The sequence below is a fragment of the Amphiprion ocellaris genome, chromosome 3 (assembly GCF_022539595.1).
Source record: "Amphiprion ocellaris isolate individual 3 ecotype Okinawa chromosome 3, ASM2253959v1, whole genome shotgun sequence".
Lineage (NCBI taxonomy): Eukaryota > Metazoa > Chordata > Actinopteri > Pomacentridae > Amphiprion > Amphiprion ocellaris.
In genome coordinates, this window is record NC_072768.1 from 20,899,963 (window position 1) to 20,927,345 (window position 27,383).

Consider the following 27,383-nt stretch of genomic DNA (forward strand, 5'->3'; position numbering starts at 1 on the left):
TAAGCATTTGAAAAATTTTGCTCTTTCGTAGCATTAAAAAACAACAACTTTGAAATAATACTAAATCATATTACTCACAATAGGGCTCCACTAAAATTAGATATACAATAATAATTAGTTATTGCACACCCTTAGTGTGGAAAGGAAAAAATGAAATAAAATTGAAAAGGGCCATCACGACTCTCCAAAATTCTATATTCAATATTATTTAGCCCAGCTTTGTCTAAATATCAACACCCCACTACCTGTGCAGTCTTTCTGAAATACCACAAAGTCCTGCAAGTCCATTATCACTGAATATTACAAAATGAAGATGAAAATTTAATTACGCATCGTAACAGTTACATAATCATAAAAAAAGCACGATACTGATAATCTTGTCTGTATCGTGCATAGCCAGACAGGAAGCAAAAGACTCTAAATTGGCTTTATTTTGGAAAATGGAAGGTTTAGACAGTGAAGTCATGGAAATTAGGTCACCGTTGACACCTATTTTGTCCCCAGATGATCCACAGTTAACACTTTACTGCAATTTGACAGCAAGTGGAACTCCCCAGTTTTAGAAATACTGTTGCTCTCTAACCTCTTTCTGCAGTGACATGGTGTTTATGGTACTACAGCGCCTTCTAGTGACCGCTTGAGGTTGTGGCATTTGATTTCAAGTAGTCACAACCACAACAAAGTAGTAACTGGGCTTCCAAAACATCAGCACAGTGCACCACAGTGCATTCGTTGGTGCAGTATCCATGTGTGGTGCATGATGATTCTCTCCTATAATGCTTTGTCTGTAATTTGCATTTATTGTAATTAGAACTGCAGGACAGTGTTCAAGTCAAAATACAGTAAGGCAGTTATTCAACATATGTTTTATTACATAGTTCAGTCTTCAGCTTTTTACATATATATAAAAAACAAAAATCACAATTTTCACTCATGACAGTATCAAAGGCACTGGTGGGTATAGTACAACACAGGTCATGTTCTGAGTGAGACTTTGCCCTACTTCTGACAGTGTTTACAAGCAGGAAATATTTAAGAGCCAGTTATTTAGACACAGAAAAACAATCAAGATCAGACAGAGGACAAAGCACTTGATGATAAAATATTTAGTGAATTGTACATGGTATTTTTTGGAAGACAACTTTGTTAAGGTAACAAAAACAGCAATTGTTGTTAGAGTATGTACAAAATCTCTTATGTTTTCATGTAAAAATGTTCCCAAAGAGTCGAGGATAGTAATTACAGGACAGAATGTAGTTCATAGCAGTTTTAGTAGCTCCTGCTTCTTTAAAGGATTTCACTATCTCTATATCTTTCAGCAGCCCAAACCTAAAACATTCTCAGGCTAATTTCTGTTAGGCAGGTCAGAGTCTGGTCATCAGTAGTGTGTTTCATAGATACAAAAATACAGTCATGACAAAGTGGAAGAGAATGATACAAGATAGTGGTGTGTGTACTCTTTTCCACTAATGACTTGAAGGATAATTCCAGTTTATTTACCATTAATGTTGTTTAGGGGTCATACTAACTGCACTCTTCGCCTTGTGGAGATTCAGGGCAAAGAGGTGGTACACAACACAGCTGTGAATGGTGTAAATGATAGCGGCGACTAATGGAACCTTAGCTGCCTGGAACAGACGTAACTGCATTAGAGTTTGCCATCTGGGGACACTTATTCCAGGTTGAAATAAACCAGAAATATATTTTAATAAGCTGCACATCTTAAAGTCAAAAGATTTAAATTATATATATTGCTAGCTTGCTTGTATTTTAACGATGGTCAGCTCTTACAGATTTGACAGTGTCCACTGTTCTTAAATGGTGTATTAATAACAACTTGTACTGTTGTATGGAGGAGACGGGTAACTTCAACAGCAAGCTATTTGTCCGTCATGATTTTAACTAAAGTAGATGGTGTCCTCTTTCTTAATTGATCTACTTGCCTAGAGGCTCAATGCTGTAGCTCATATATACTGGATCTGTGGTGGTTCGGATTAAAGATCAATATGTTTGATTCAACTTCACCAAGTGAGCTCTGCTGCTCACTTTACAACTCATTTTAAGGTGCTTTGTTGTACAAGACCAAGCGCATTAATCAATAAGGGGTATTAGAAACATAACAAAGATGTTACTGTTCCAGCATTTTTCCTAGTGCTACCACTTCCTCATTTAGCAGTACCGTTGGATCCCTGCTAGAACTGGTAAACTTAATCTACAAAATGTGAAAATCTTCCTCCATGGCCATCTATGGTGGACAACAATAAAAGTGGCTTGAAATTTTACCAGTTCTATCAGTGCTGATTCCAACTTGCCACCACTAATGACTCATAGATGGAATAAAGGTCAGTGATTACTTAATGCCCATAAAAATAAAATGCCTTTTTATTCTGGTAAATCTCACGTTTGGATTTCACTAAAAACTCCAGTTAGCAGGTTTCCTTCCAGACACTACTTAGAATATGCTTCATCACAGACCATGTATTCCGGCATCCCCCTCTTGCCTTGTTTTGAATGAGAGACATGTTGAAGGCTGAGGGCTTGGGGTAGCTCTATGGAGCCTGGGCAGCCTGGTTCTTCATCTCCTGCCATTGCTTCTCTCTCAGACTGAGCTCTGCATCAGAAAAGGCTGCTGGGCCCCAGTTTGTGATCCTCTGCTGTCCTTTAGAACCTGGAGAATAAAAATACAAGAATCTTCACCACTAATGTAAGAAGTTTGATTTCAGTTCATTTGAAACATAAAAGTAACTAAATTTCTAGATTTCTGTTGTGACTTTTGCATGTTGGTTTCAGTGGTAACGATGTTCTATGTTTACCAGCAATAATTAATTTGTCAGAACATATTGGGTGGTGACAACAGCAACTAGGAGCAAAAAGCAAGGAAGCATCAACAGTGTTTGATTACTGTCAATGCCAGAATGTGGAGATGAAAGTTCTGCAATTTTAAATTATTAATCTGCAGCCATCTTTAATTGTTTACTCTTTCACCTTTTAATTCAAAGATTTGAAGTGGACACTATTATTATGCTTGCAGCCAAAACTGTCGGCAGAGTTTAGCTGCGTCACTGTTATGCTTTCTGCTTTTGTGTTTTGTCAGGTGGGGGCTGGTTTTATGTAGTGAGATGAAGAAGTATGGCGAGAAATGATCAAGATTAAAAAGAGCCAAATTGTTTTGCCTCTGCTAATTTTGCTATCGAACTCTTTTGGGAAATTGGTAGGATGAGGCATCATTAAATGTATTCCTCTGCTGGAGACTGTAGGTTTAGAGATAAAACAGTTGAAGGAAACACTATGTGATGGTCTTCAAGTCGCAGGTTTCATGTATCACAGAAGAGCACCTTCTTTAATAATATCACCTTATATAGTTAACAAAAGCATAGTCCTAAAGAAAACATAACAGTGACTAGTGTTTTTTCACTGTACTCTAATTAAACCATCTTTTAAATCAGTTAAAATATAACAACATGTATATGTTTACAACAGTTTACATAGTCTTTTGCAACAAGTAACAGTCATTGAGGCAATGTGACCATTTGTTCTTCACTGCAACAGCATTTTATTTCATGGTGATACACCCTCCCCACCTGTTTTAGCTTGAGTGTGAGTAACTATCACCTCAGTAACAGTGCAGTGATACCAGTGATGGTTTACTTGTGTGTTGTTAGTAAAACATTTAGAAAAAACATGATTGTATTTTCATTTTTCTTCCACTGGCTTGAAGCAGCTAAAGTGTAAATGGATATAGATAAAGAAAATTATGTGACCTAATGAAAATCTTATGAACTTAAAATTAAATCCAACTATAAAGCAGCTCTTTGAAAACCAGGGTACAAACACTGCAGTTGGTGGGTTATTACCTGGTTGAATGAGCCGTAACAACCCCTCATGTTGAGCCACTTTGTGCTTCCATGTCTTGGTGTTGTTGGTTGCATCTTCCAGCTTCTTCATCACCGTCTTGCTCACACACGGAAACACAGAGACACAACACATTCCATAGTTTTAAAAGTAATGACTACCATTGTTTTTGTCTTTTTTTAAAATCTGACAACAGGTTCTAACTAGTCAGAGTGGTAATTAAAGATATGTATACTGCTCAGTCTGTGTTAATGCAGACACAATTCAGGAAATGTGCTGCTGTGCCACCTCAGATTTTGGAGAGTTTACTAATTTGTTATTTCAGTCCCAGACCTCAGTTTTGTAAAATATTTTTGCTGAATTATGAAAATTTCATGTTTTCAGACCTAGAGTTTGTTTTTTATCTTACATTTTCTCAAAAAACGTCTTACCTGAACATCAAGTTCTACTGATATAAGAGGCTGTAACTTTCTAGAGCCCATATACCACCTCCCAATTTTGCACAGTTTTCCATTTTTTAAGGGCCAGTAATGAAAAATTTGTCCTCAACTAGCCAACTATATTTTTGGAGGTATTATTAACCCCTTGACGCCTGAATTTATTTACAATTAAATTTAAAAAAAAAAACTTTTGTGTGTTTTTTCTTTCCAGCTGATGCTAAAATAAGTGGAGATTGTTAATCTGTCCATTACACATAGAACAGATATATAATAATAATAACAGATATATAATAATAATTAGGTCCCACTTCGACCGGTCCTACGAGAAACCAGCGCTTGCAAAAGGTTCCGAGGTATGTATTGAATATGCGCAAACTGGCATTGGGGGAATGGACATGCTATCTCGCCTGCAGTCTAAATGAAAGTGGTATGTTGCGAATGTGAGACAATAAGCGTCAAGGGGTTAAAAGGTATCCCCAAGTACAAGGTTGTTTTCTGTGCTTTTTGGTTTCCTCCAGCACCCAAAAACCTTGGAAATTCCCTCATTTTTCTAAAGATTCTTTCACTAAATGCCCATGTGTTCATATATTGATAGATAGAAAAAATATGCGCAGCTCCACCACGCAGAACGCCAGCCCTTTTCCACTGTGGACCTCTCCTTTTTCAACAAAAGTCATAATGTGTTGCATACCGATTAATAAAAATAAAAACAAGAAAAGCACTCAGAGAGCGCAGTACTCCACCAAGGCTGTTCATTCCTCAATTTGTGTATTCAGAAATCACAGCAACACAGAATCTGGCATTTAATATAGATCTACCCACAAACTAAACAAACAAATAAAACTTACCTTGCACTGAGCACAGACATGTGTTATGCATGTGCGTGTCATGTGTACGTTATGTGCTAATACCGAATTGCATGACTGAAATATGTAGGTGTAAATTGATGCAGGCAGCTGACGTAGTGTTTACTTGTTGTCATAGTTACAGTGACGCCGCGTCGCTATCTCGCAATGATACAGAAATCCTTAACAAATCAGTGGATCCAGACTATAAGCTGCATCACTGCCAAAATCTAATCACTTGGTACTTGTGTTATTTCTGACCTTCCCTGAAAATTTCATCCAAATCCATTAGCTCGTTTTTGAGTAATGTTGCTAACAGACAGATTCACAGCTTCATAGAAGGACAGACATACGCTGATCATCACATAACTCCGCTGCATTCCTTGGCGGAGTAACTATATAACTATATAAAGCAGGACTGTTGCTGTCAGCTGACCTGGTATTGCTCCAGCGCCCCTTGCCTCTCCTGCTCCAGCTGTTCCAGCTGTTGCATCGCAGCCTGCAGTGCGCTCTCCTTGGCCAGACGTTCCCTCTCCAGCTCCTGTTTCTCAGCCTCTGTTTCTGAGATGGCCAGCTGCTGCCGCAGGTGGATCTGCTCCAACTCTGCCCTCTTCATGGCCTCCTCTTCCAGTAACCTGGTCCACACATACAAGAGTGAGTACAACATGTACTTCAGTATGCTATATGTACCTTCAGTACAGGCACATTTCTCATTTCCAGCCGTTGTGGCCCCGATACTGGAGGGTCAGACAATAATATGGGCTGAGCAGCAGCTGATAGAAACCTACATTTTTTCCTGTTCGGGATATTATTTGCCAACATTTGTGCAATTCTTACCATCAGTGTAGTTTGTGTACTGTATATTTAAACATCTCTATAGCCTAGAGTTTAGCGATTTAGTGTCAGCCTTAATATACAAATCTACAGTTTGTCAGAAACAATGTAAGACATGTTTCCGTAGTCCAAGCATTAAAATGAATGTATAAGTCAGTGGTTAACAGAGGTGGTTGTGGAATGTCAGTGTATCAGCAGGTGGTGCTGTAGTGCAGTTATAAAGCGGTTTTAACAAGTTGGTTCAATTAAGTAGAAGTACAGATAAAACTTTTGGATGAATTACATCTACACTGTTTATATACTTACTTTTATCCTTCTGTCATGCGTAAAACTAAATGTACGACTATTATATGCTTGATTTCTAACAACAAAATGGAAATAGACATTTATTTAGTATTTTTTATTTTTTGCTTACATGCAGCATAAAATAGAAACTTGAAAAGCAAAAATAATTGGGCAAGTTTAAAGTCTTCCATGTCTCTTACTTTCCTAACTAAAGGGTCATTGTTGATTAGTGGAAGCACTTCCACTTTTACACTTAATTTGGGTAATCTGGATGATTATTTAACCATTCAGGCTGAAACCAAAAGTAACCAGTTGCAAACTCACATTCTGCCTTTGGTCTAACGTCAAGCATCAATCTCTGCTTTTTAAAGAACTGTAAAAGTTACATGAAACTTAACTGAATGTGGTAGAAGATTGAATAGCTGTAGTGTGTAGTGTGTGTTGGATGAAAGCTTCCACTAAATGGCCTGCTATAGCCTGATAAAGGACTGCTTGTTGTCCTTTTAATGAAGTGATTTAATGTAAAGACACATGCTGACACACTCTTTAATGGACGGTCAGACGTGAGGTGGAAAGTTAATGTCAGCAGAGAGGAAGGAAGGACAAGAGAGGAAATCTGCTGCAGTGTGGCAAGTAGACGATGAATGTCTGGTTCATGTAAAAAAGGGAAAAGAGGAGCAGACATTGTTTCATGTTGAAAAGCTGTTCATGCAGTAAATGTTTGGTTTCACGCTTTATTAAAATTTTAAATTTGGCAGCACAAGTACCAATTTTTTGACATTTGACAAAAGACAGAATTTATATTAATTACGTTTATGCTAAAATTAGGATTGTGAGACATACGAGTGCAACGCTGTTTAATGTGCAGCATAGCGGCAAACTCAGATTATAAACAGACAGGAAACCTGTGGGTAAGATAAAGATGCAAATTGATGGATAATCAGCAGCCTGTTTACGCTTTAGAGATTCTAGTGATTTAATGTGCTGTATTGGATTTGACACAAAACTCAGCTTTCTTGGGCTGGTACACGAAGATATGGTGGGATCCGGGAAACACAAATGTTGTCATCAGAGGGTGTACGTTTACTCGCCAATGTTTGTGACGCTACAAGGGCAGTAACTATGGATAGACTGAAATACATGAATCTATTGTGCCTGTGTGGAATATGTCCTCCAAACCCATTAGAGAATAGCACAATGATGCATCCGCAGCGTTTCATGTCCCCGTCTGTAAGGGACGTAACTCACCTGGTTAATACCGTCTTTTTGCTGAAATCTCCATAGATGAGGAGGTATTGTTTGGGCAGCGCAGGAGTTTCTGCACAACTCTGCAGTACAGCTTACAGTTTGTTGGGCTGTTTTGAAACTTTGCACTGGCAACACTATATTCTACACAAAACAAGGCATCTCAGCAAAGGAAACGGCACTGATCTCCAATCATATATTCTTATTTTTAGCTTCACTTTTTGTCTCCAGTGTCTTCTCCAGTAACTTTCCAGAATTAGCTGCTAGTGCTATGACAAAAATGCAGAGTTTCCCCCAGTTGCCTACTTGCCTATGGCTACACCTCTGATTACCATTTCTAAAGCAAGGTTAGAACACAATAGTTATTTCTTCCAAAGCTGCAACAATTCATAACTTAATCAATTAGTTGGCAATTATTCAATCAATTAGGTATTTTGAAAATGGATTAATGAGTTTGACCTTTTTTTTTTTTTTTTAGAAAGAAAAGTCAAAAGTCTTTAATATCAACTTGCTAAATTTGACTATTTGCTGGTGTCTTTCCCTTTGGATGACAGAAAACTAAGCATCTTTGGGTTGTGGGCCAAATAAGATATTTGAAGACGTCATCATGGGCTTTTGAAAACAAATCAAAGCTTTATCCCATGGCCTGTCATTTTATAGACTGCGCCACAATTGGATTCATAAAGATACATAAACATTCAACAGAGTAATTGACAATTGAAATTGACCTGTGAAAGCAATCACTCGTGCTTCAGATAAGACTAGTGACAGTCTGGAGCTTTGTCAGGTATCTGTTGGGAATTATGATACATCAGCCAGTTCATACTGGCAAATCTAACTGGCACTGGCCCGGCCTGTTTTTGAACAGCACCGAGCGGACACAGCTTGCCACGAATCAGTAAATGTGTTTTAATCAGATGTGCAGGACAAAATATTAGCTCTGGCATTCTGAAGTTTTAAGCAGGTCACCCTTGGTGCCACAGTCAATTAAACAATTAAGTGAGGGCAGTTTCTGTCCTGCAGACACTTGATTTACATCTGAACTTATTTTAGCTTATAATTACATAATCACATTCTATCAGTAACTTTGTTATATTAACCTGCTACCTTCTGGCGATGTTACAATGACAAAAGCCTTTATTTAACTTTTCTTAAAGTCAAATCTGACCAAAGATCAAATTCAGGTCAATTCACCTACAATATATTTTTCGTCAGTTGTTAAAATATTTGATGAGCTCTACAATAGAATATTTTGATGTTTCTCCCTCCTATACTCTTTGACTGACCGTGCCTGCAGCTTACGGACAGCTTCCTCGTCCTGTCTGGCGTGCCTCTCGTCCTCCAGAGCATCCTCCAGTTGATGATACATGTCCTCCAGCTCACGGACCCTCTGCAGGTACTGCTCCAGCTCAGTGGACTTCTGGGCCACCTGCTCCTCCATCTGCTGTCGTACCTTTGAGAACAGAACATTCAGAATTACAATTAATCTGAAATCCAATATCTATGCTCCTGGTGAACATTTTTATTTCAGGGGTCCTATGTGAAACGTGTGCGACGTCTCGTCAGTAGAGCCTATACTCCAGTCGTCTGTGCTTACTGTTTAATGCAACAATTGTCAAATGAATTAGCAGCTCTGTCGCGAATAAGTTAAGGGTGCGTTTTTCATCTGATTTTTCATTACAATATAAAGTCCTGCAGTTCTATACAAACAACTCAACCCCTCTAATGTCTTTTGTATGCTTTAAAATTGTTAAAATGCTGTGAATCATTAAAACATTGAAATAAAGATGAATTTTTTGATTATTTATAATACAGCTTTTTTTTTTTTTTTTTTAAAGTACAATATTCTTCTAAGTGCCTAAAGGTGTTACAAATAATGGGAAAAAATGTCCAACGATTAGTATTATATTTGTCCCCTCCACAGCCTGCAGTTCAAATGTCTAGATTTTTGTCACATGACTAGTAGTTGTAGAAAAGTTACTAAAGGCATCACAGTTGCACTGAAATGCAAATCTATGTGAAATGCACTTAAATGAGACACACAGAATAAAGTGACTGTGATGAAATCTAATGATTTCAAACTCTGAGGTAGTGAATTTTCCAAAGGAACTGCATGTCACAGATGAGTAAAAAGTCAGTGATGGTTGATAATCATCAATGTGCAGATACACCACAACCATCCTGTGCACTGAGTGTGTCCAGATCTTATCACCAGAGGCAGTGAAGCACAGTATACACAGCCTTTTTAGATCATTACATTTACCAAAGTCAGCACGTAAATATGTTTCCTCATTTAGAATCAGACAACGCTGACAGTATTAGCTGAGCCACAGAGAGACGTGACAACGCAAACATTATTGAAATGACTCGTGCTGTCAAGTGATTTCAACTTTAGACTGCCACTCTGACCTACTGAAGTCCTTTGAATTCTTTTTCACGTAGCTCTTCTAAGTACCAGACGTAGGTAAATGTCAACGTAAATAAATACCACATAGCAAAAGAGAAGGTTGTGTGAAAGTAATTCTTGCTCCATCATTTGTTCTGACATAATGACCCACTGGAAGATGACAAGAACGGATATACCATTTTTTCTCTCTCCAGATCCATCCTGTAGCGGTCTTGAAGTTCAGTTTGGGTCTGAAGGCGTCTTTTTTCTTCTTCCGCTGCATTAGCTGCTGCCTCCTCCAGAGCCTGGACAAAAAAAAAACAGTCATAAAAAGGTGACAATTAAACACTTGCAGTAGATAAAAGCACCTTCTCTGTTTTTTGAAAGAAACAAAGACTGCTAAACAACTAAACTGCCATTAGGGGAAGTTTAAACGTGGCCCTCACCCTGTTAGTGTGTGTTTAATTTTAGTTGAAAAGGCTAGAAGCAAACTGTAGTGTATATAAACAGAAGTGAATGTGCCGCCTTTAAATAGATATTTAATTCTCTATTCTTTATGTGGTTGAGAGAGAAGCCATCTATAAAGACAAACTGAGCATAAAGTAATGTGCCCTGTTGAAGTAACTGTCCCTGCTAAAAATGTAACATCAAAATTATTTCATCTTAGTGTTACAGTCAACAATACAAACTACAAAGTATTTATACTAAAAAGGCTGCAGCTCAACCATTTTTTGACTGAAACAGCAAACAGAATTCACTGAGCAGCAGTAGATCAAGCACAAGGTTTCTGCCATAAGAAAATTACTATTTTTTACTGCATTCTAAATCAGAAAATAATGTTAATGTGTATAAATTCTCAGAGATTTCCATATTCACGATTCCTATATGGCCACCACCTTCCTCTGTGTGTATCTCACTTCATGCAGGTCTAGGAATTTCATTGCTTGTTGCTGTCACCTGCAAAAATACTGTATTAATAAACTGGACAGAGATTAAATAGCTATGACTCTATGGTTCAGTTTACTAAAAACGGTGCAACTGAAATAGATCAGATCAATAATGCAAGACAAAGTTAAAATTAGGCTACACACACGCTAATGCCCTTTAAATTAAAATGAGTTTGGAAATAAAGGCTTTTGAAAATGCTGCTCACCTCGTTTTAGATCAAAAAACTCCAGGGTTGGGTTTACCATTGTTTACCTTGTAGTCTAAGCTAGCAGCTGTTGTGCATTCAGGGAAATTGCTGGACTTACGTTTCATCATTGCTGCCTTTCCTCAAATTATTATTATTTCTGTTATCATCTCCTTGTTCATAACTAGTTTTACACAGAGGTAAAAACTTCACAGTATGACTCCATACTTTTTTTTCAATGAAGGATATATAACAGAGAAGTAAATCTTTAAGTAATTAAGTTGTGCAGGTGATTGAGCAGTAACCTCTTGTTGACTTTTATCACCCAGCTGTGAACTGGCTGCAGGCTGCAACATTCAACTTCTCCTAGCAGCATAGTGTGAGTGTCTATTGTGTGCATGTGTGTGGGCATATATGCGTGTTCATTGTGCATTCAGGCAACCAACTATGCGAGATGGACGCTCGCACCTCAATGGGAGATTGTTGTGCATTCACACGTCGTCGTCCCACACAAAGACAAACTGTTGTCCTCTTCTGCACTGTATGTTACACAACTGCAATGTGAACTGGTTTTGACCGACTGTTGCTGTATGTCACTGTTTGTCACAATGCTGCTGGTGGCTGCAACGTGTCCCGCTTTGCACTGAGCTGAAAACCAAGACAACTGAATTGTCGTAAATGTGGTGTTTTTAGTTCAGCTGAAGGACATTGTGAGCTTATTAAACGGCAGAAGTTATTCAGATAAAAATCTTACTTTTTGAGGTTTTTGGTAGTTGCTTCTGGGTGTTATTTACTCCTGCCACAGTTTTACTCACTGTGGGCTCATTCTTATACTGTCGTGTACCTCTGTGGAAATGGCGTAACTATGACTGCAAGTAGAGAGAATTCAAAAATGCGTTTTGTGTAGAATGCCACAGTTACAATGCCATCAGTGACAACAAAACAAATATCAAAAGTTACATTTCTTTGATTATTTTTTGCAAAAATTTAAAACAAATGTAATCATGTACAACATTGTCCCAAGTGAGAAATGTATTGCCAATACTGAAAAAAAGAAAAGGTGACTCTACATGGTATAGAAATGTTTTGTGTTATTTATTTCTGTACTTGTTTCTTTAACTCTCTGTGGCTTACTATTCAACCAAAAAGTCCTGAAATCTGGTTAGAGCAAAGTGGTTATTTTTGGCAATATTTAAATGAGACATGTAAATCAAGTCATTTTGATGAAATATCACAATTTTAAGCTCAGATGTGGTTAAGTTTTGTGAGATCAGCACGTGACAGAATTGTTCAGGAGCTGATGGACAGTTTAAAGTCCAACATCTCTTTGCATTTCTAATTTGGTGTCAGATGTGTCAATTGTGGTGATTTTTAAACATGTCTTTCAAACACACTGGCAGATTTTGGGGTTTATAGGGTTAAAATCTTCATTCTTGAGACAGGACTGTGCTCTACAATGTTGGCATGTTTTGCTGTAACAACACAAAATCATATAACTTGTTCAAATAGTTTCTTAATTTGTAACAATTAATGTGGGTTTGTGGAAACGGAACAAGCGGTGAATGTGTGCAATTTAAGTCTACATCGGATCAAGCCTGCACATACCTAAAGAATCATTTAGTTTTTGTTCACAAATTTCACCCATTGCTTTTTGTGATGACTTGTCACTCTTTGAATAACACAATCTTAGTATTTACATTTTAGTGTTTTCTTTTCTCTATTTCGTACATATTGTGAAGCATTTTGAGCAGCTTATTTAATAATAATAATAATAAATTTTATTTATAAAGCGCTTTTCCAAAAGCTCAAAGACGCTGTACATAAAATACAATAAGATAGAACAAAACAGATAATTAAAATCAGTAGATAGTAAACAAGTTCAAGATAAAATACAGAATCACTTAAGGAAAGCAGATCTAAAAAGGTGAGTCTTTAAAAGGGATTTAAATGTGGTGAGGTTGGTGCAGTCACGGAGGGCATGGGGGAGCGAGTTCCAGAGTGTGGGGGCGGCAATGGCGAAGGCTCTGTCCCCCCAATGTCGCCGGCTGGTCCTGTGCGGGATGGAAAGGAGGTTTGTGTGGGAGGAACGGAGATTCCTGGGGGGGGTGTAGGGGAGGAGCAAATCGGTAAGGTAAGAGGGGGCTAGATTATGGATGGACTTGAAGGTGAGGAGAAGCAGTTTGTACTGGATGCGGTGTGAAATGGGGAGCCAATGGAGGTTCCGCAGGACGGGTGTGATATGGTCGTGAGAACAGGTTCGGGTGAGGAGTCGGGCAGCAGAGTTTTGAATGAGTTGAAGTTTATTGAGAACTTTGGAGGTGGAGCCGAAGAGAACGCTATTGCAGTAGTCAAGGCGGGAAGTGACGAAGGCATGAATGAGGGTTTCAGCGGCTGAGAAGGAGAGGAAGGGGCGGAGACGGGCGACGTTGCGGAGATGGAAATAGGCAGTTTTGGTGATCTGATTAATGTGGGGTTCAAAAGTGAGGTTGCTGTCAAATATCACACCGAGGTTGCGGATGTGAGCAGAAGGAGATAGGGTGGTGTTATCAATGGTAATGGGGGGGTGGGGAAATGGTGTGAGTGATTTAGGTCCAATAAGGATGAGATCAGTCTTGTCACAGTTTAGCAGGAGAAAATTTTTCCTCATCCAGGATTTAATGTCGGCCAGGCAGCTGGAGAGAGAGGGGAGGGTGGTGGTGGCGGTGGTGTTGGTGGAGATGTAGAGTTGGATATCGTCGGCGTAGCAATGGAAGTGTAGGTTGTGGCGGCGGATGATGTTGCCGAGGGGGAGGAGGTACAGGATAAAGAGGAGGGGGCCAAGTACTGATCCTTGAGGGACACCATGGGACAGGGGGGCGGTGGGTGATGTGCAGTTGTTGACCTTGATGAATTGTTGTCGATTAGTGAGATATGATGTGAACCAGGTGAGGGCGGTGCCGGTGATGTTAATGGAGGATTGAAGGCGGGACAGGAGGATGGAGTGATTGATTGTGTCAAATGCTGCAGAGAGGTCGAGAAGAATGAGGATGGTGACTTGTCCAGAGTCTGAGGAGAGGAGGAGATCATTGGTGACCTTGAGGAGAGCAGTTTCAGTGCTGTGATGAGAGCGGAATCCGGATTGAAAGGTTTCATACAGGTTGTTGGAGGTGAGGTGAGTTTTCAACTGGGCAGCGACGACACGTTCTAATGTTTTGGATATGAAGGGGAGATTGGAGATGGGCCGGAAGTTGTGAGGGGAGGTTGGATCCAAACCAGGTTTTTTGAGGATGGGGGAGACAGAGGCGAGCTTGAGGGGTGAGGGGACACAGCCAGTACTGAGGGAAGTGTTGATGATGTTAGAGATGAGGGGGGCGATAACAGGGAGGCAGTTTTTGAGGAGGGCAGTGGGGATGGGGTCCAGGCAGGATGTGGAGTTTTTAGTTCCAGTGATGAATTTGGGCAGGTCCAGGGGGGAAACGGGCGAGAAGTGGGCCAGGGGGGGAAAGTTCAGAGGGTTTGGTGGAGGAGAGGGGGGATCAAGTGAAGTGGGAGAGGTGACAAGGCTGCTATGGATGGAGATGATTTTGTTATGAAAAAAAGAGAGGAACAGGTTGCATTTGTCAGTGGTGAACGAGTTTGAGACGGTGTCCGGGGGGGCAAGGAGTTTATTGACAGTTGAGAAGAGGGATTTGGGGTTGTTGGAGCTGGTATTGATCAGGTCAGAGTAGAAAGTGGACCGTGCAGATTTCAGGGCGTCTTTGTATTGTTGGAGGAAGTCAGAGTAGGCTTGGCGGTGAACCGTCAGGTTTGTTTTCTTGACAAGACGTTCTAGCTGTCGTTTATGGGCTTTCATGAGGTGGAGTTCAGGGGTGTACCATGGAGCAGAGTGGGAGAAAGTAACTAATTTGGATTTGAGGGGAGCAAGCTGATCAAGACAGGAAGAGAGAGTATGATTGTAGTGGTTGATGAGGTCAGTGGGGTTATTGATTGACGGGGGAGGGGAGACGGACAATGCAGTGGTCAGTGAGGCGGAGAATACAGAGGGGGAGAGTGATCTGGTGTTTCTAAAAAAGATTGTCCGTTTTTCCTTGGGCAGGGGGGTGGGGAGGCTGATGTCCATAGTTATTGCTAGGTGGTCAGAGATGGAGAGATGACAGCTGGAGATATTTAGGACTGTAAGACCAGAGGAGCAAACCAGATCGAGGATGTGTCCATGGTTGTGGGTGGGGAAATTGACATGCTGGGTGAGGTTGAGTGATTGTAGGAGATCTAGGAAGTCAGAGGCAGATTTACTGTGAAGGTTGTCCATGTGAAAGTTGAAGTCACCAAGGATGAGGACTGACGGAGATGTAGCTAATAGCTGGGTGGCAAAGTGGGAAAAGTCAGGGAGAAATGAGGGGTTTGGTTTAGGTGGGCGGTAAATGATAGCAGTGACCATTGGGGTGGGACCGGGTGATTTAAAAACAAGGTGTTCAAAGGAGGGGGAGGCAGGGATGGAAAGTGGGATGGTTGTGAAGACCTGTTTGTGGATGACTGCGATGCCGCCTCCTCGACCTTCTGGGCGGGGTGAGTTGAGGTACGTGTATCCGGAGGGGGTGGCTTGGTTGAGTGGGTAGAAGTCCAGTGGTTTGTGCCATGTTTCGGTTAGACAGAGGAAGTCCAGTTTATTGTCCAGGATGAATAATTGTAGAATGGGGCCTTTGCTGGTGACGGAGCGGGTGTTGAAGAGGGCAAAGTTCAGGTGAAGTGTGGATGTGTGATTAGGGGAGGGCTTCTGGGGACAAGGCTGTGAGGTCCGTGGAAGTGGGCGAAGGTTAGCAAAATGGCAGTTTCTGAGGGAGGGCTGCCGAGGTTGTCTGAAGCTGATGATGGTGGGGATTTGGCAGCTTGTTGAATTCTGGTCCGGCGGGGGGTGCCGGGCACGGGGCGCCCGCGGGGGGCGGCCGTGGGTGTGCTGGCGGGGAAGCTGGGGGGAGTTCCAGGTGGGGACAGAGGGGGGCGCTGTAGCTGGGAGGCGGTTCAGTGGAGCGTGAAGAAGAGATGGATGTAAACACTGGCACTAGTCAGTCTGAAGTGTGGACGGTGTATTGGATATTTGAGATTAAAAGTGATCTGCCGGACCTGTTTGGATGGATGCCATCACTGTTAAAATATTCTGGCCTGTTCCAGAAACAGTTAAAATTGTCAATAAAGTTAATTCTGCTGGCACGGCAGAACGAGCTAATCCAGGTGTTCAGGCTGAGCAGTCTGCTGAAGCGCTCAGAGTTGTTGTTTACCGTTGGTAGGGGCCCGCTAATAAAAATAGACTTTCCGCAGTCTTTCAGTAAGTCCGTCAGATTTTGAAAATCACGTTTTGTCTGCTCAGACTGCGGGCGCGCTGTGTCGTTGCAGCCGACGTGAAGGATAATGCGGTGTACAGAGGAGGGGAGTGAGCGGAGAACGGAAGGAATTTTAACAGCGATGTCTGCAGCTGTAGCACCGGGGAATGACAGTGTGATAGCGTTAAAGAACCTGATGCCTCTCATGATAAGTTTGCTGCTCTACAATAGTAGAGCAGCAAACTAAATCACTAATCATCTTTTTTGACATTTAGGCAGAATATTCCTACCAATGATCTCTATGGTAATATTTCTAGTGTATCGGCCGACTTATTTACAGACAAATTCAGTTTAGCATCACAGCAAACCACAACCTAAATAGTAAACATAAGTTAAATAGTAAAAGTGAATTTACCACCTTTGACAGCATCAGCAAAACTGAACATTATTATCTCCCTTAGACCTACTGGATTGCATCAAGTAGTGGGAAAAAAGAAAGTGAAGAAAAAAGAGGCGCGTAAATTACAGTGGAACCCTGAAAAAGAATGTTTTTTTATTGATAAAAATGTTTTACTTAAAAGAAACAAATGTTGTTTCCTCTAATAGGTTTGTGACAGCAGTGAATAAATCACTTTAGCGGAACTGCTACAAATGTAATTGTGTTTCAATCAACCGTATGACATCAGCTGTGCTTTTTATGAAGCTGACATTTCCTGTTAACCTCATAGCCATTTACAGCACTAACAGGAAGAAGACGCTCGTCATCAGTATTCAGGGAATCCACATATTCACAAAAATGTTAGCACGGCAAATTAGCAGTGTCAACAGATAGAAATGAGGGTCAGGTTTAGGAAGAGTAACTGGAAAAACGTGTTTAACGAAGACTAATATCCTTCTTCTGCCCCCCTCCCTGATTCAATCCACATTCCTCTGTTTGCAAGTGACAGACTGTTCAATAGCCGGAGGCCTGAGGGTGGAGCTGGTCTATTGTCGCTATTCATGAGCTGCTGGCCAGTTTCAGAGGAGACCACTAGAGTTTTTAGGTGACCTACTTGAATTGTTGTGTGAAACAGTGCATGCATGTGTGTGTGTGTGCGTGTGTGTGTGTGAAACCAGCAGTGAGTTACAGAAAATTACACTTTGTCATTCATTTCTACAAGCACCAAAGGTGATGGACACGCTTTGTTATCTGTAAGGAATGTCGTTGCATCAGCTTGAGACTGGTTTAGCTCTGATTGGTCGTAGTGAATAGTATTTCCTTTCTTCTCGTTTTCAAAATCAACAAGAAGCAAAGGATCTGAAACACAACATGATGCCCTAATGCAAACCTTTACATAACGGATATGTTATTATAAGAAGAGTGTCATCAGAGTGCAGCGTTCACAGGACTAAGTGTTCTACTGTGTGTCTCGGTCATTCAGTAGTCCTCCGCATCGGCATCCCTGCTGTGTTTTGTGACAGGCCTCATGCAAAATAATGGAGCTGACTGCTAAAGTCATCTGTGCTGAGCTGAAAGAGATGTAAGGGTTTGAATCTCTTGCTCTAATCCACTTCATCCATGAACAACTGAGTGGAACACTGAGTATCTTCCAGGACATACAGTCTAAACCATGTGCACCTCGCCACATATTGAAATGATAACATGTCTCCCCTCTTTACAACAGCTGTTTTCTCATTCCGCTCTCTAAGAGTGGCTGTTTAAGACAAGGGAGCACTTTTGATTTGTGACATGGTCGGATGATATATCTTTCCAGCTTGTTCTGATCGAGCGTAACCTGTTCTGTAGGGATTTAAGTGGATTTATGGTTTGTCCAAACCGCATGTCAGATGGTCAGGGATTGTCAGAGGCCAACACTAGATAAGGGGTGTCTGTGTCATATATTATCTGTAACTTTTTGGAACAGACAATCTAACATTCAAAGCCTCTTCACACTGTGATCAACCAGCTGTGTGAAGGTCAAAGGGCACAGTGTCGCTCTCACCGTTTGTGGCATTTTTTCCAACCCAATGCAGCACTATCACTAGCCGTTTTTCAGTAATGTATGTTAATGTGAATTTGTATCGCCTTAGAGAAAATTAAATTGAAACAGCTTGAATCAATCAAATTGTCTCAATGTTGCAAAAACATTTTTACACTTGCTTGAGGTGTTTTTTCATTTTGTAAGTAATGAGAGATGGTAACGCCTTTCCTTAATTAGTTCTGACACAGCAAAGATTTAATGCACATGAACCATGAGCTGTTTCCACCTTTTCTGACATAGCTGAGTAATTACAACTTTCCCAACTTTTGTTTCTTCTTTGTAGGTTTTTCAGCAGTTGCCAAACAGCCACTCCCTTTTCATTTCCCAGTCGGTACATCTTTGACTTCTCTCACAGCAGAGATGCAAACAGAGGAGGAGAGTCTAGGCAGCAGGAATTTAACAAAATGAGACATCCTCGCCCAAAGCTGTTGTTCCAAAATGACATAAGTTAAATATCTGTGCTACAGCTGGATAATCTGTCCATTGTTTTGTTGCAGCCAATTTTATCTTTGTCGGATGAGTAGAACATTTTTCATGAAAGGTTACAGTCCCTTATATGTTTACTTTTAATTCAATTAACAATGTGGCATAATGTGATGAGATACAGAAGAGGCACAACACATAAAATTGTACTATAAAAATAAAGAGTGACTATGTTCTGAATGAGTGATATCTACAAGGGTACTTTAAAATTCTTGGCCTCACCCAGAAACAAGGGGTGTACCTCCAAATCTGGGGATAACTGTGTACTACAAAGCCTTATATCACTGTCCATTGAGACTAAAAAGTTTGTCACTTCAAACTTCAGTGCTGTTGCTCTCGGACAATGCACCCATCTGCACAATACAGGACGCTTTCCTCTCCTTTATTCCTTTGATTGCTTCAAAAATTAGTTTGTTTTTTGTTTTTTTGGGTGGCTGTGGCTCAGGTGGTAGAGCGGGTCGTCCAATGATCGAAGGGTCGGCGGTTCGATTCCCGCTCTGTCCTAGTCATGTGCTGTTGTGTCCTTGGGCAAGACACTTTACCCACCTGGCCTCCAGTGCTGCTACTCACACTGGAGTATGAATGTTGGTGGTGGTCGGAGGCCGTAGGCGTGGATTAGCAGCCCAGCTTCCATCAGTCTGCCCCAGAGCAGCTGTGGCTACAAATGTAGTTTACCACCATCAGAGTGACAATGTGTGACTGAATGAATAATGGATCCACTGTATGCACTTTGAGTGTCTACAAAAGCGCTATATAAATCTAATCCATTATTATTATTTTTGTGGGCCGTGGTACAAGAATTTATGGTGTACATTCATGCCTCAAAATGGGAGTCATGCCGCTTGTTTCCAGGTGAGGCTGAGAACTTTTTAAAAGTACGCACATACTTATCGGCCCTTTTCCTGACATGGTTTATAAATTCCAGTAGTGTGTCACACTTCTTTCATGTCACATGGGCGGAAAAGACTTTACAGAGGACAGATCAAGGATACACCTGTGCGTCCTTGCTCATAGTCTCCTTGATCCTCCAGATGCAATTTAAGTATTGAGACATCCTCGATGATGTTGCAGCAAGATTACTAGTAATAATGATTAGAACTCCTCAGAAATCGTTTCCAACTGGGCAAGTTGTATTTATTGTCTTATGTCAGCTGGTATCATCCATGTTTTATGCTGTCAGACTATGAAAACAATGTAAGACTACTTAAGATGTTTACAACTCTTTATCAAAAAATTAAAAAAACTACCATAAGTGAGCATGAAAACTTTTTTACAAAATTGGGACATTTTTGAAAATGTTTTTTTAATATTTCCCTTTTTTGCAATACTTTAAAAAGCGCATGAAAGTATGTTGTATAAACACAGATAACGTGATAGTCACACTGAAGTGAAGAAATGTAAAGATCAGTGTTCTTGAACGTACCTACAGGTAAACACTGTCACCAGACGGAGAGTAGACAGAACTATTTTCACTGATTAGAGGGTCTTAATTTTGTCTGCCTGTGTCAAGATGTGATTGATGGTGATGCAGTATGATTAAACTACAAAGGAAATGTAAGAACTCTTCAGCAGAAAATTGAATGTCCTGTAAGTTGACTTGGATTCTTGGTAAAGAATGGGTATTTTAGATGCAGTTCAGCTATAAAGATGATGTCATGTGCTTTAAAATCAGACACTGTTAAACAGAAATTATTTTTCAAACTACAAATGTGCACTGTCTGCGCTGCTTTAAAAACATGTAGGAACACATGCTCTTACTGCAGTGCCCTTTATGTACGATCCTGGAAGAGGAATGCCTCCTGTCCGTCCTGTTTTTTTTGAGCAGCCTGGGACTTAGTCGTACTTTGACTTTGCTTTGGGCAGTTGCCTTGTTGGCATGACAGGTTCAGGAATTCCTTCTGGGAAAATCCCTCAGGTTTCAGCCACTCGCTATGAAATGCAGTGAATTACTTCCTGGATAGATAGCTTTGTTTTTATTCATCCATTAAACAGAAAAACCTGCCGTGTTGTTTCCACAGTGCAGTAGTAACATGCACAGCTTTATCTGCTGATGTTGCTCTCTGTATGAGCCACTCACTAAATCACCCCACATGCACTTCCTGCTCTCATTTACTGCAAAAGGTGGCTTCAATCCAAATTTATTTTTGTCAGTACAACTGTCTGTTTTGTGTAGTTTGTCCAATTGTGGAGATATTTTATGAGCTTTTGTGTGTTTTGTTTGTTTTGGCAACAATGTGAAAGTCTTTAATTCAAAGTAGGTTAGTGGTATTTAATTCCCCTTTTAAAAAATGTATTTAACATTTAAACAGTGAAAGAAATCTTCTCAGTTGAAGCACATTTTCTTTTTCTTGGCACAGGTAAAGAAAAACTACTACTTAAATCAGCACAGGGATGATCTATGCAGGGCATCCATGTTTAAGTCAGTGGAAGCAGATGTAATGTTAACCACAGTAGCCTAAAGACTATCTATAGAATGTGTACACTTTGTTTGCTCGTCCATATTTTTTTTTCTACCTAACATCTCTTTGCCTCTCCACTTTCAGAGTCTTTCTCATGAAGATATGCAGCCCTTCCTCATATGACCGCAAACTTTAACTTCCTTCATATAGTGTATTTATGCATTCAGTGCTGCTTGGCATTGATTCTTCTGATCTGAAAAACTGTACTGGAAGGTGATGATGTTGATTCACAGCACTGTCTAACCCTGACTGAGTGTGTGCATATAGTACACAACACCACACAACAGGTATCAGCAGAAACATTTTTCTTTTATCAGGGAGCAGCATAAACAGTCTGTGCATCGGGGACTATAGCCCCTGAGTATGGGTCACCTGCTAGACATGCAGGTTGAGGCTCATACGTGCCGTCATTCGTTGCGATCCTCAGAACGTTCTACAGATTGACATCTTCCACGATACTAATCGGAATGCAGTCTGTAGCTAACTACTTCGCTGTGGCATTTGTTAGCTTGTCTTGTTTTAGTTTATCTCTACTTGTCCCACATGCTGCATCCAACCAGTCTGCTGAAGCCAAAGCCTTCCTCCACTGTTAGTTTGGGTGAGACGTGATGACGCCCATCCCAAGTACTGATCAACATCCCAGCAACATCCTGTGTATTCAGAGCCAGTGAGCAACGGACTTTCACAATAACAACAATTAGAAAAAAACAGCATTAACGCATGATAAAATATTTGTCGTATATATTTGTGTATGTATATATATATATATATACACACACACACACACACACACACACACACACACACACACACACACACACACACACACACACACACACACACACACACACACACGTATACTGTGGTTTTTGTTTACTCTTTCAATTTGTCGAACATCTATCTCTACATTTTGCTTGAGGAGAAGTGTTTTACTTCTGTTTATTTTAAGATCTAGATACGACAACAAGTATCTGAAGGCGAGCCACAGACCACAGGGGAACATTTACTGTGAAAGTTTTATCCTCACCTTCCTCATGTTCTCTAGTTCGAGCTGTTTGGCCTCGTTGGCAGTCTGCAGCTCCCTCATCCTCAGCTCCAGCTCCTCCTGTTCAGCCTGCTGTTTCAGTCGCAGGTCCCGACGCTTCTGTCGGGCCTCACGGTGCGGCGCTGGTCGACCCTGACGCAGTAGATTCACACAGGTCTGAACGGCTAAGAGGCAACATGGAAGAGACGTAAATATCATTTTGTGATTTCATTCAATGCGTGGTGTGGTTTTTGTTCATATATGTACGCAATGGTTTGTTCAGTTTTTGTTTTTTGAACTTTCAAGTTTTAGATGAACTATGTAAAACTAACGAAAGTGTATTTGCAGCTGTCGGAGTGAATGAGTGTTAAAAACAACCTGAGTCACTACAATGACGCTCACAGCATCAGAAATCAGTGATTGTTATCTGATGGGTAATGAGAGGATACGATTGCCTGCGATTTTAATTTCTGTATGAAGTCTTCTCACACCCACCTTGGATCCACTCCTGCTTCTTCTTCTTGTCTGACGCACTGATTTCAAAGCTTTTTTGTGATGATCTGATGAGGAAGAGACACTTCTTTCCATCTTTGTCTTGTAAAGGCTGCGGTGAAAAACAATATGTACAGATTTTACCAACTGAAAAGTGCTGTTACAAGCATCCCAGTGCCACGATGGAAATTTTCTCTCACCTACTGAACTTTATACACTAACTGATAACATGTAGAGTTGACATGGCAATCAGTAATCTAAAACATTTTGTGTTAAAATATTAATTTGTCTGTCAGCTCTATGGCCTTGAAAGTTAGGGAGCTAACAGACAACTGAAGACTGTATTCAGACAACTGAAGAGTTTTATTCAAACAGCAGGTTCTTGCCTCCACACCGCAGTTTCCATCCAACAGGATGTCTCCTTTCTTTTCAGCCAGGTCCTCACCAACATAGTAGGAGATGCAGCTGGGCTTCAGCATGAACCAGCGCTCCGTCCAGTTCTTCCTCTTGTGACCCTTCTTCATCATGTAGCCCTGCAGAGAGAAAGGAGGATATGAATGGAGGTAATGTCAGCTAACAAATATTCTAATATTAGTGAGTTTTATTATAAAACAATTATTTTCAGGCTGGATTTTATGCATGATACTTAGTGTTTAAAAGTTTGTGTTAGTTTGCATTAGCTGTAATGAATGTTACTGTATTTAATAGCTGTTCCTCATTTTAATTTCTTTGCCTCTACATGACCCCAGTGATGTCTTTGTACGTTTTTTTTTTGTTTACATTAAGATTTACAGCCGTGCCTCACACACCACAAACTCTGTTCTTTTTTCCAATTTGCAATTCATTATTTTTTCATTTTATGAGCCTTTTCTGTTATTTGGTTTGAAGCTGGTTGCTGTATATTGTAGTATTTCAGTTTCTTTGTATTTTTTAAATCTATACATTTACATTTTATTCTTTCAAACCGAGTCAACCCTCAGCTGATGAACACTTTTTTGCCTAATCACAGACAAACACTTATATCACCCTACAGGACTTTGTCATGAGATCACTGTCTGAGAAGAGATTTAAAATGTGGAACAAGCTCTGACACTTTGAGCAATATCTAGAAATAGGTCAGACGTGCCTGTTAATCCATTCATCTCTCAAAGCTTCCAATAGATTTTTAGCCCAAGAGTGACTTCGTTCTTGAAGATAAATCTTTAGAAATGTGTCACAAACATAGAGTTTATTTATTTCCCAAAACAGCTGTAATTTGTGGCAGTATTACTCAAAAAGGAGTAAATGGTGCAGTCTTTGCATTGGTAGGAAAAAGAAGTCTGCTTTTGTTCACTTCAAATGTTAAACTGAATATTTTAACATTTTAAGCAGTGTTTCTCCCAGTTATTACTGTAGACTGAATCAGCGGTAGCAAGCTGTCACTGACCACTCATTTTAGACAGCTTTGTTCTTCCCTTCTGCTTTCTACGTTTTCTAAATCCAGTCCAATACAGGAAACAACAACAACCTCCAGGCAGCAACCAAAGTTTTGCCAAGGATTTGGATGATGCAGTGAGGATGCTCTGTTACTTTTTTCTGTTGATTATCCATTTTATTCACAACACATCTCCCTGCTTGCAAATGTTTCGCCAAAACAGTTCCACCTGTCACTATTTAGGAGGCATGATGATAGTGAGATCATTATGTTCTACAAGACCAGCTGGCTAAGTGAGACCTGCAAAAACTGAAAGTGACTACAGATAATGAGGATTTGTGTTTGCAGACTTGTGGCCCACCTGTTTGAGCACATCCAAGATGAGCTCCTGGTAGACCTCGCTGATGGCCATGGAGAGCGTCTGGCGGTCCATGCCCTTACTGAAGTGACCCGATCCCACCAGGCTGATGAGCTCCCAGGCATTCAGACACTGCTGGTTTGAGCTCAGCTTCAGCTTGTAGTCTTCGAAACGCTCCTCCACCCAGCTGCCCCCCATCGCCTCCGTCAGCTTCCGCAAGAAGTACTCGATCTGTGCATGGAGACACTTATATAATGAATCACAGAACATAAACAGATGGTGCTACAGAGGTAAAACACACAAAGCAATGCAGAACTATATTCATTAAACATACAGCTGTTGATTTATAATCAAAGATGGCTGTCACAGTTCTGTATTTTTCCTTCTATTTGCCTCTTCGTGAGTTGATTGCAGCATATAAATTTACATTTCTTTTGCGAACAATCATCCTGTGATTCAGCTCTGATGTTTGTTATACTCAACAATAAATCTTCCAGCATTTGTAAAAGAACAGGAAGCTGGAAACTTCCTTTTCTGCTCTTGAGCAACAGACGCTTGCTGAAACAGAGAAGCAGCACATATACAATATACAACGAATATACTATGCTGCATATTTTACATATTGTTGTAAAAAATACAATGGGCACTATATGATCATTTAAAAGTCTCTTAAAACCACGCATGATCAGAGTAGGAAGTTAAAATTGGCTGGCAAATTTGGCCCCATTTACATTAATGGCTTCCCCTATTTTAGCACATAATCAGTCAATTTTTATTATTATTATTTTTTAAAGGGCTTAGTCAGTCTATACATTTAAAGTTAACTGTTGCTGGTAAAAGTAATTGTAAATTAAATTGGATTGCATCCAGTAGATGGCAGCTTCACAAGTGTCCAGAGCAGTGAACAAAATGTGGACCTCACAGTGGCCGAAAGTACAGCTGGGTTGAATGAGTATCTACTAATATGAGTCTTTAGTTTCAAATATGAAAAAAGATAAACCATTTTAAGTTACATGGTTTGCTTGGCCAGAAAGAAAATGTTTTTTTTTTTTGGTTGTTGTTTTTAACAGATTGATGAGACAATTCTTCATAAATCAGGAAACTGATAAATGTATTATGTATCGAGTAGTTTGGCATCAAAGAGTAAAAGGCTTCTCTGCCTCAAAATACTTTAACTGTTTCGGTATCAATACTTAAAACTCAGATACTGTTGACAGTATATTAAAAACAATTGACCCAGCAATTTAAGTCTTACTGAAGCTTTGAATTCTTTCACACAATACACAATGAAGTCCAAACTTAATGTTGTCCAGAGTGGAACTAAAAAAATAGGTTCATTACTTTCTGCTAGCAGTCCCACAATGCAATGTGGCACATTTTAAGGATGCCAAAATTACCCTATTATGACTCTGAACCTGTGGATGATGGCACAAAATGATGCCCTTACTGTGTTCACCCTCTGAACCCAAAGGAAATTCTGGAAATTTTGTTCCTGTCTTCTATGGAAATAGAACAACCATTGCTAGAAGTGAGAAGAGAAAATGTCTTCTGTGCAGTAAACAGGTCCATAATGCCACAAATCATTAATGTAAGAAAAGACTAAACTTGATTATTTACTTCACAAGAAATGGAACCTTGAGAGACATTTTACTGTTTATATTTAGGATATTTTTTCCACTGCTCCTCCTGTCTACTTTGTGTAAACACAGCCTGCAGTTCAGCCCAGTCCAGCCCCATAGTTCCTGAATTTTTGTCACATGCCTGTTACTTGCAGCTGAGTCACTAATGGCTTCACGGTATCACTGAGGTGTACAAAGTTTTTGTTGTTTACAAATTCTGGTATTGGAAAATTTTAAATGAGAAATGTAGAATGAAATGATTTTGATGAAATATTGTGATTTTAAGCCTACATTTGGTTTGGCGCAATACAGGTCATTAGTTCAAGGACTGTTAGAAAGTCAACAATCTGATATATTTCCCCTATAAATAGTGCAATTTTGGTATTTTTGAAAAAAAAAATGGTAGCATGCCTGTCAAACCCACTGGCATGTATTGGGACTCAGAGGGCTAATAAATTCTTATCAGTACAGATGTCTGTTCAGTTCTGGACATTAACTGGGTGTATTAGATCAGAGCAGTTTGTCCTAAAAAATACCTTCTCTTTGATTTTTAGCAGTGACGCTGTGGTGAGGACTCACCTCCTCAGTGACGATGATCAGCGGGTATCTGTCCTCAGACAGGAAGTTGAAGATGCACCAGATCTTAAAGGCGTCGTCGTTGGAGATGAGCAGCTGGCTTCGTTCCAGGTTCTTCCTGGAGCTCAAAGTCCAGCACATTTTGTTGAAGTCCTGAAGGTCAAAGTTATCTGTCACCTGCAGCACAGCAGAGAAGAGCAGCTGTAGTGAGTCATGGGTTCCTGTTTGACACCAAAGGACAGTTTGTTTTTCCAGGAAGAATAACAGTTTGTAGGGAGACCAACTAAGAAGCAACGACACAGAAAAAAACAGCCTGATTTGGCAAAGATTTATCCTGTTGACACTGTCATAAAAGAAACCTGACATTACTCATGGGGTGCATTCCAATACTCATGCTGCCATGCTATGTAGCATCCCAGAAAAAGTATGTGCTAATACATAGTGCATCAAATGCACTATGTCAAAAATACCGGTATGCTCCACTACACACAGCTGTATTTTAAGGATAAGGATACATTTTATTGATCCTACAGTGGGGAAAGTTCACCATTACAGCAGCTCCAAAGTATAAAGGCAGTGCAGGAATAGATAAGAAAAAGAAACATTATATACAGTATGCAA

General features: G+C 40.2%; 1 protein-coding gene across 1 annotated transcript in view; it reads right to left on the bottom strand.

Moving 5' to 3' along the window:
• Nucleotides 1-849: 849 nt before the first annotated feature.
• Nucleotides 850-27,383, bottom strand: part of swap70b (switching B cell complex subunit SWAP70b) — a 38,680-nt gene continuing 12,146 nt past the window's right edge. Inside the window, exons 3-12 of the mRNA XM_023281944.3 lie at nt 26,766-26,939; nt 24,571-24,798; nt 23,182-23,328; nt 22,799-22,907; nt 22,307-22,488; nt 10,085-10,192; nt 8,788-8,954; nt 5,574-5,772; nt 3,855-3,951; nt 850-2,668 (exon numbers count right to left, since the gene is read on the bottom strand). Coding sequence (XP_023137712.1) covers nt 2,550-2,668; nt 3,855-3,951; nt 5,574-5,772; nt 8,788-8,954; nt 10,085-10,192; nt 22,307-22,488; nt 22,799-22,907; nt 23,182-23,328; nt 24,571-24,798; nt 26,766-26,939 — 1,530 coding nt within the window. The 3' untranslated portion in view covers nt 850-2,549. The remainder of the gene's footprint in view (nt 2,669-3,854; nt 3,952-5,573; nt 5,773-8,787; nt 8,955-10,084; nt 10,193-22,306; nt 22,489-22,798; nt 22,908-23,181; nt 23,329-24,570; nt 24,799-26,765; nt 26,940-27,383) is intronic.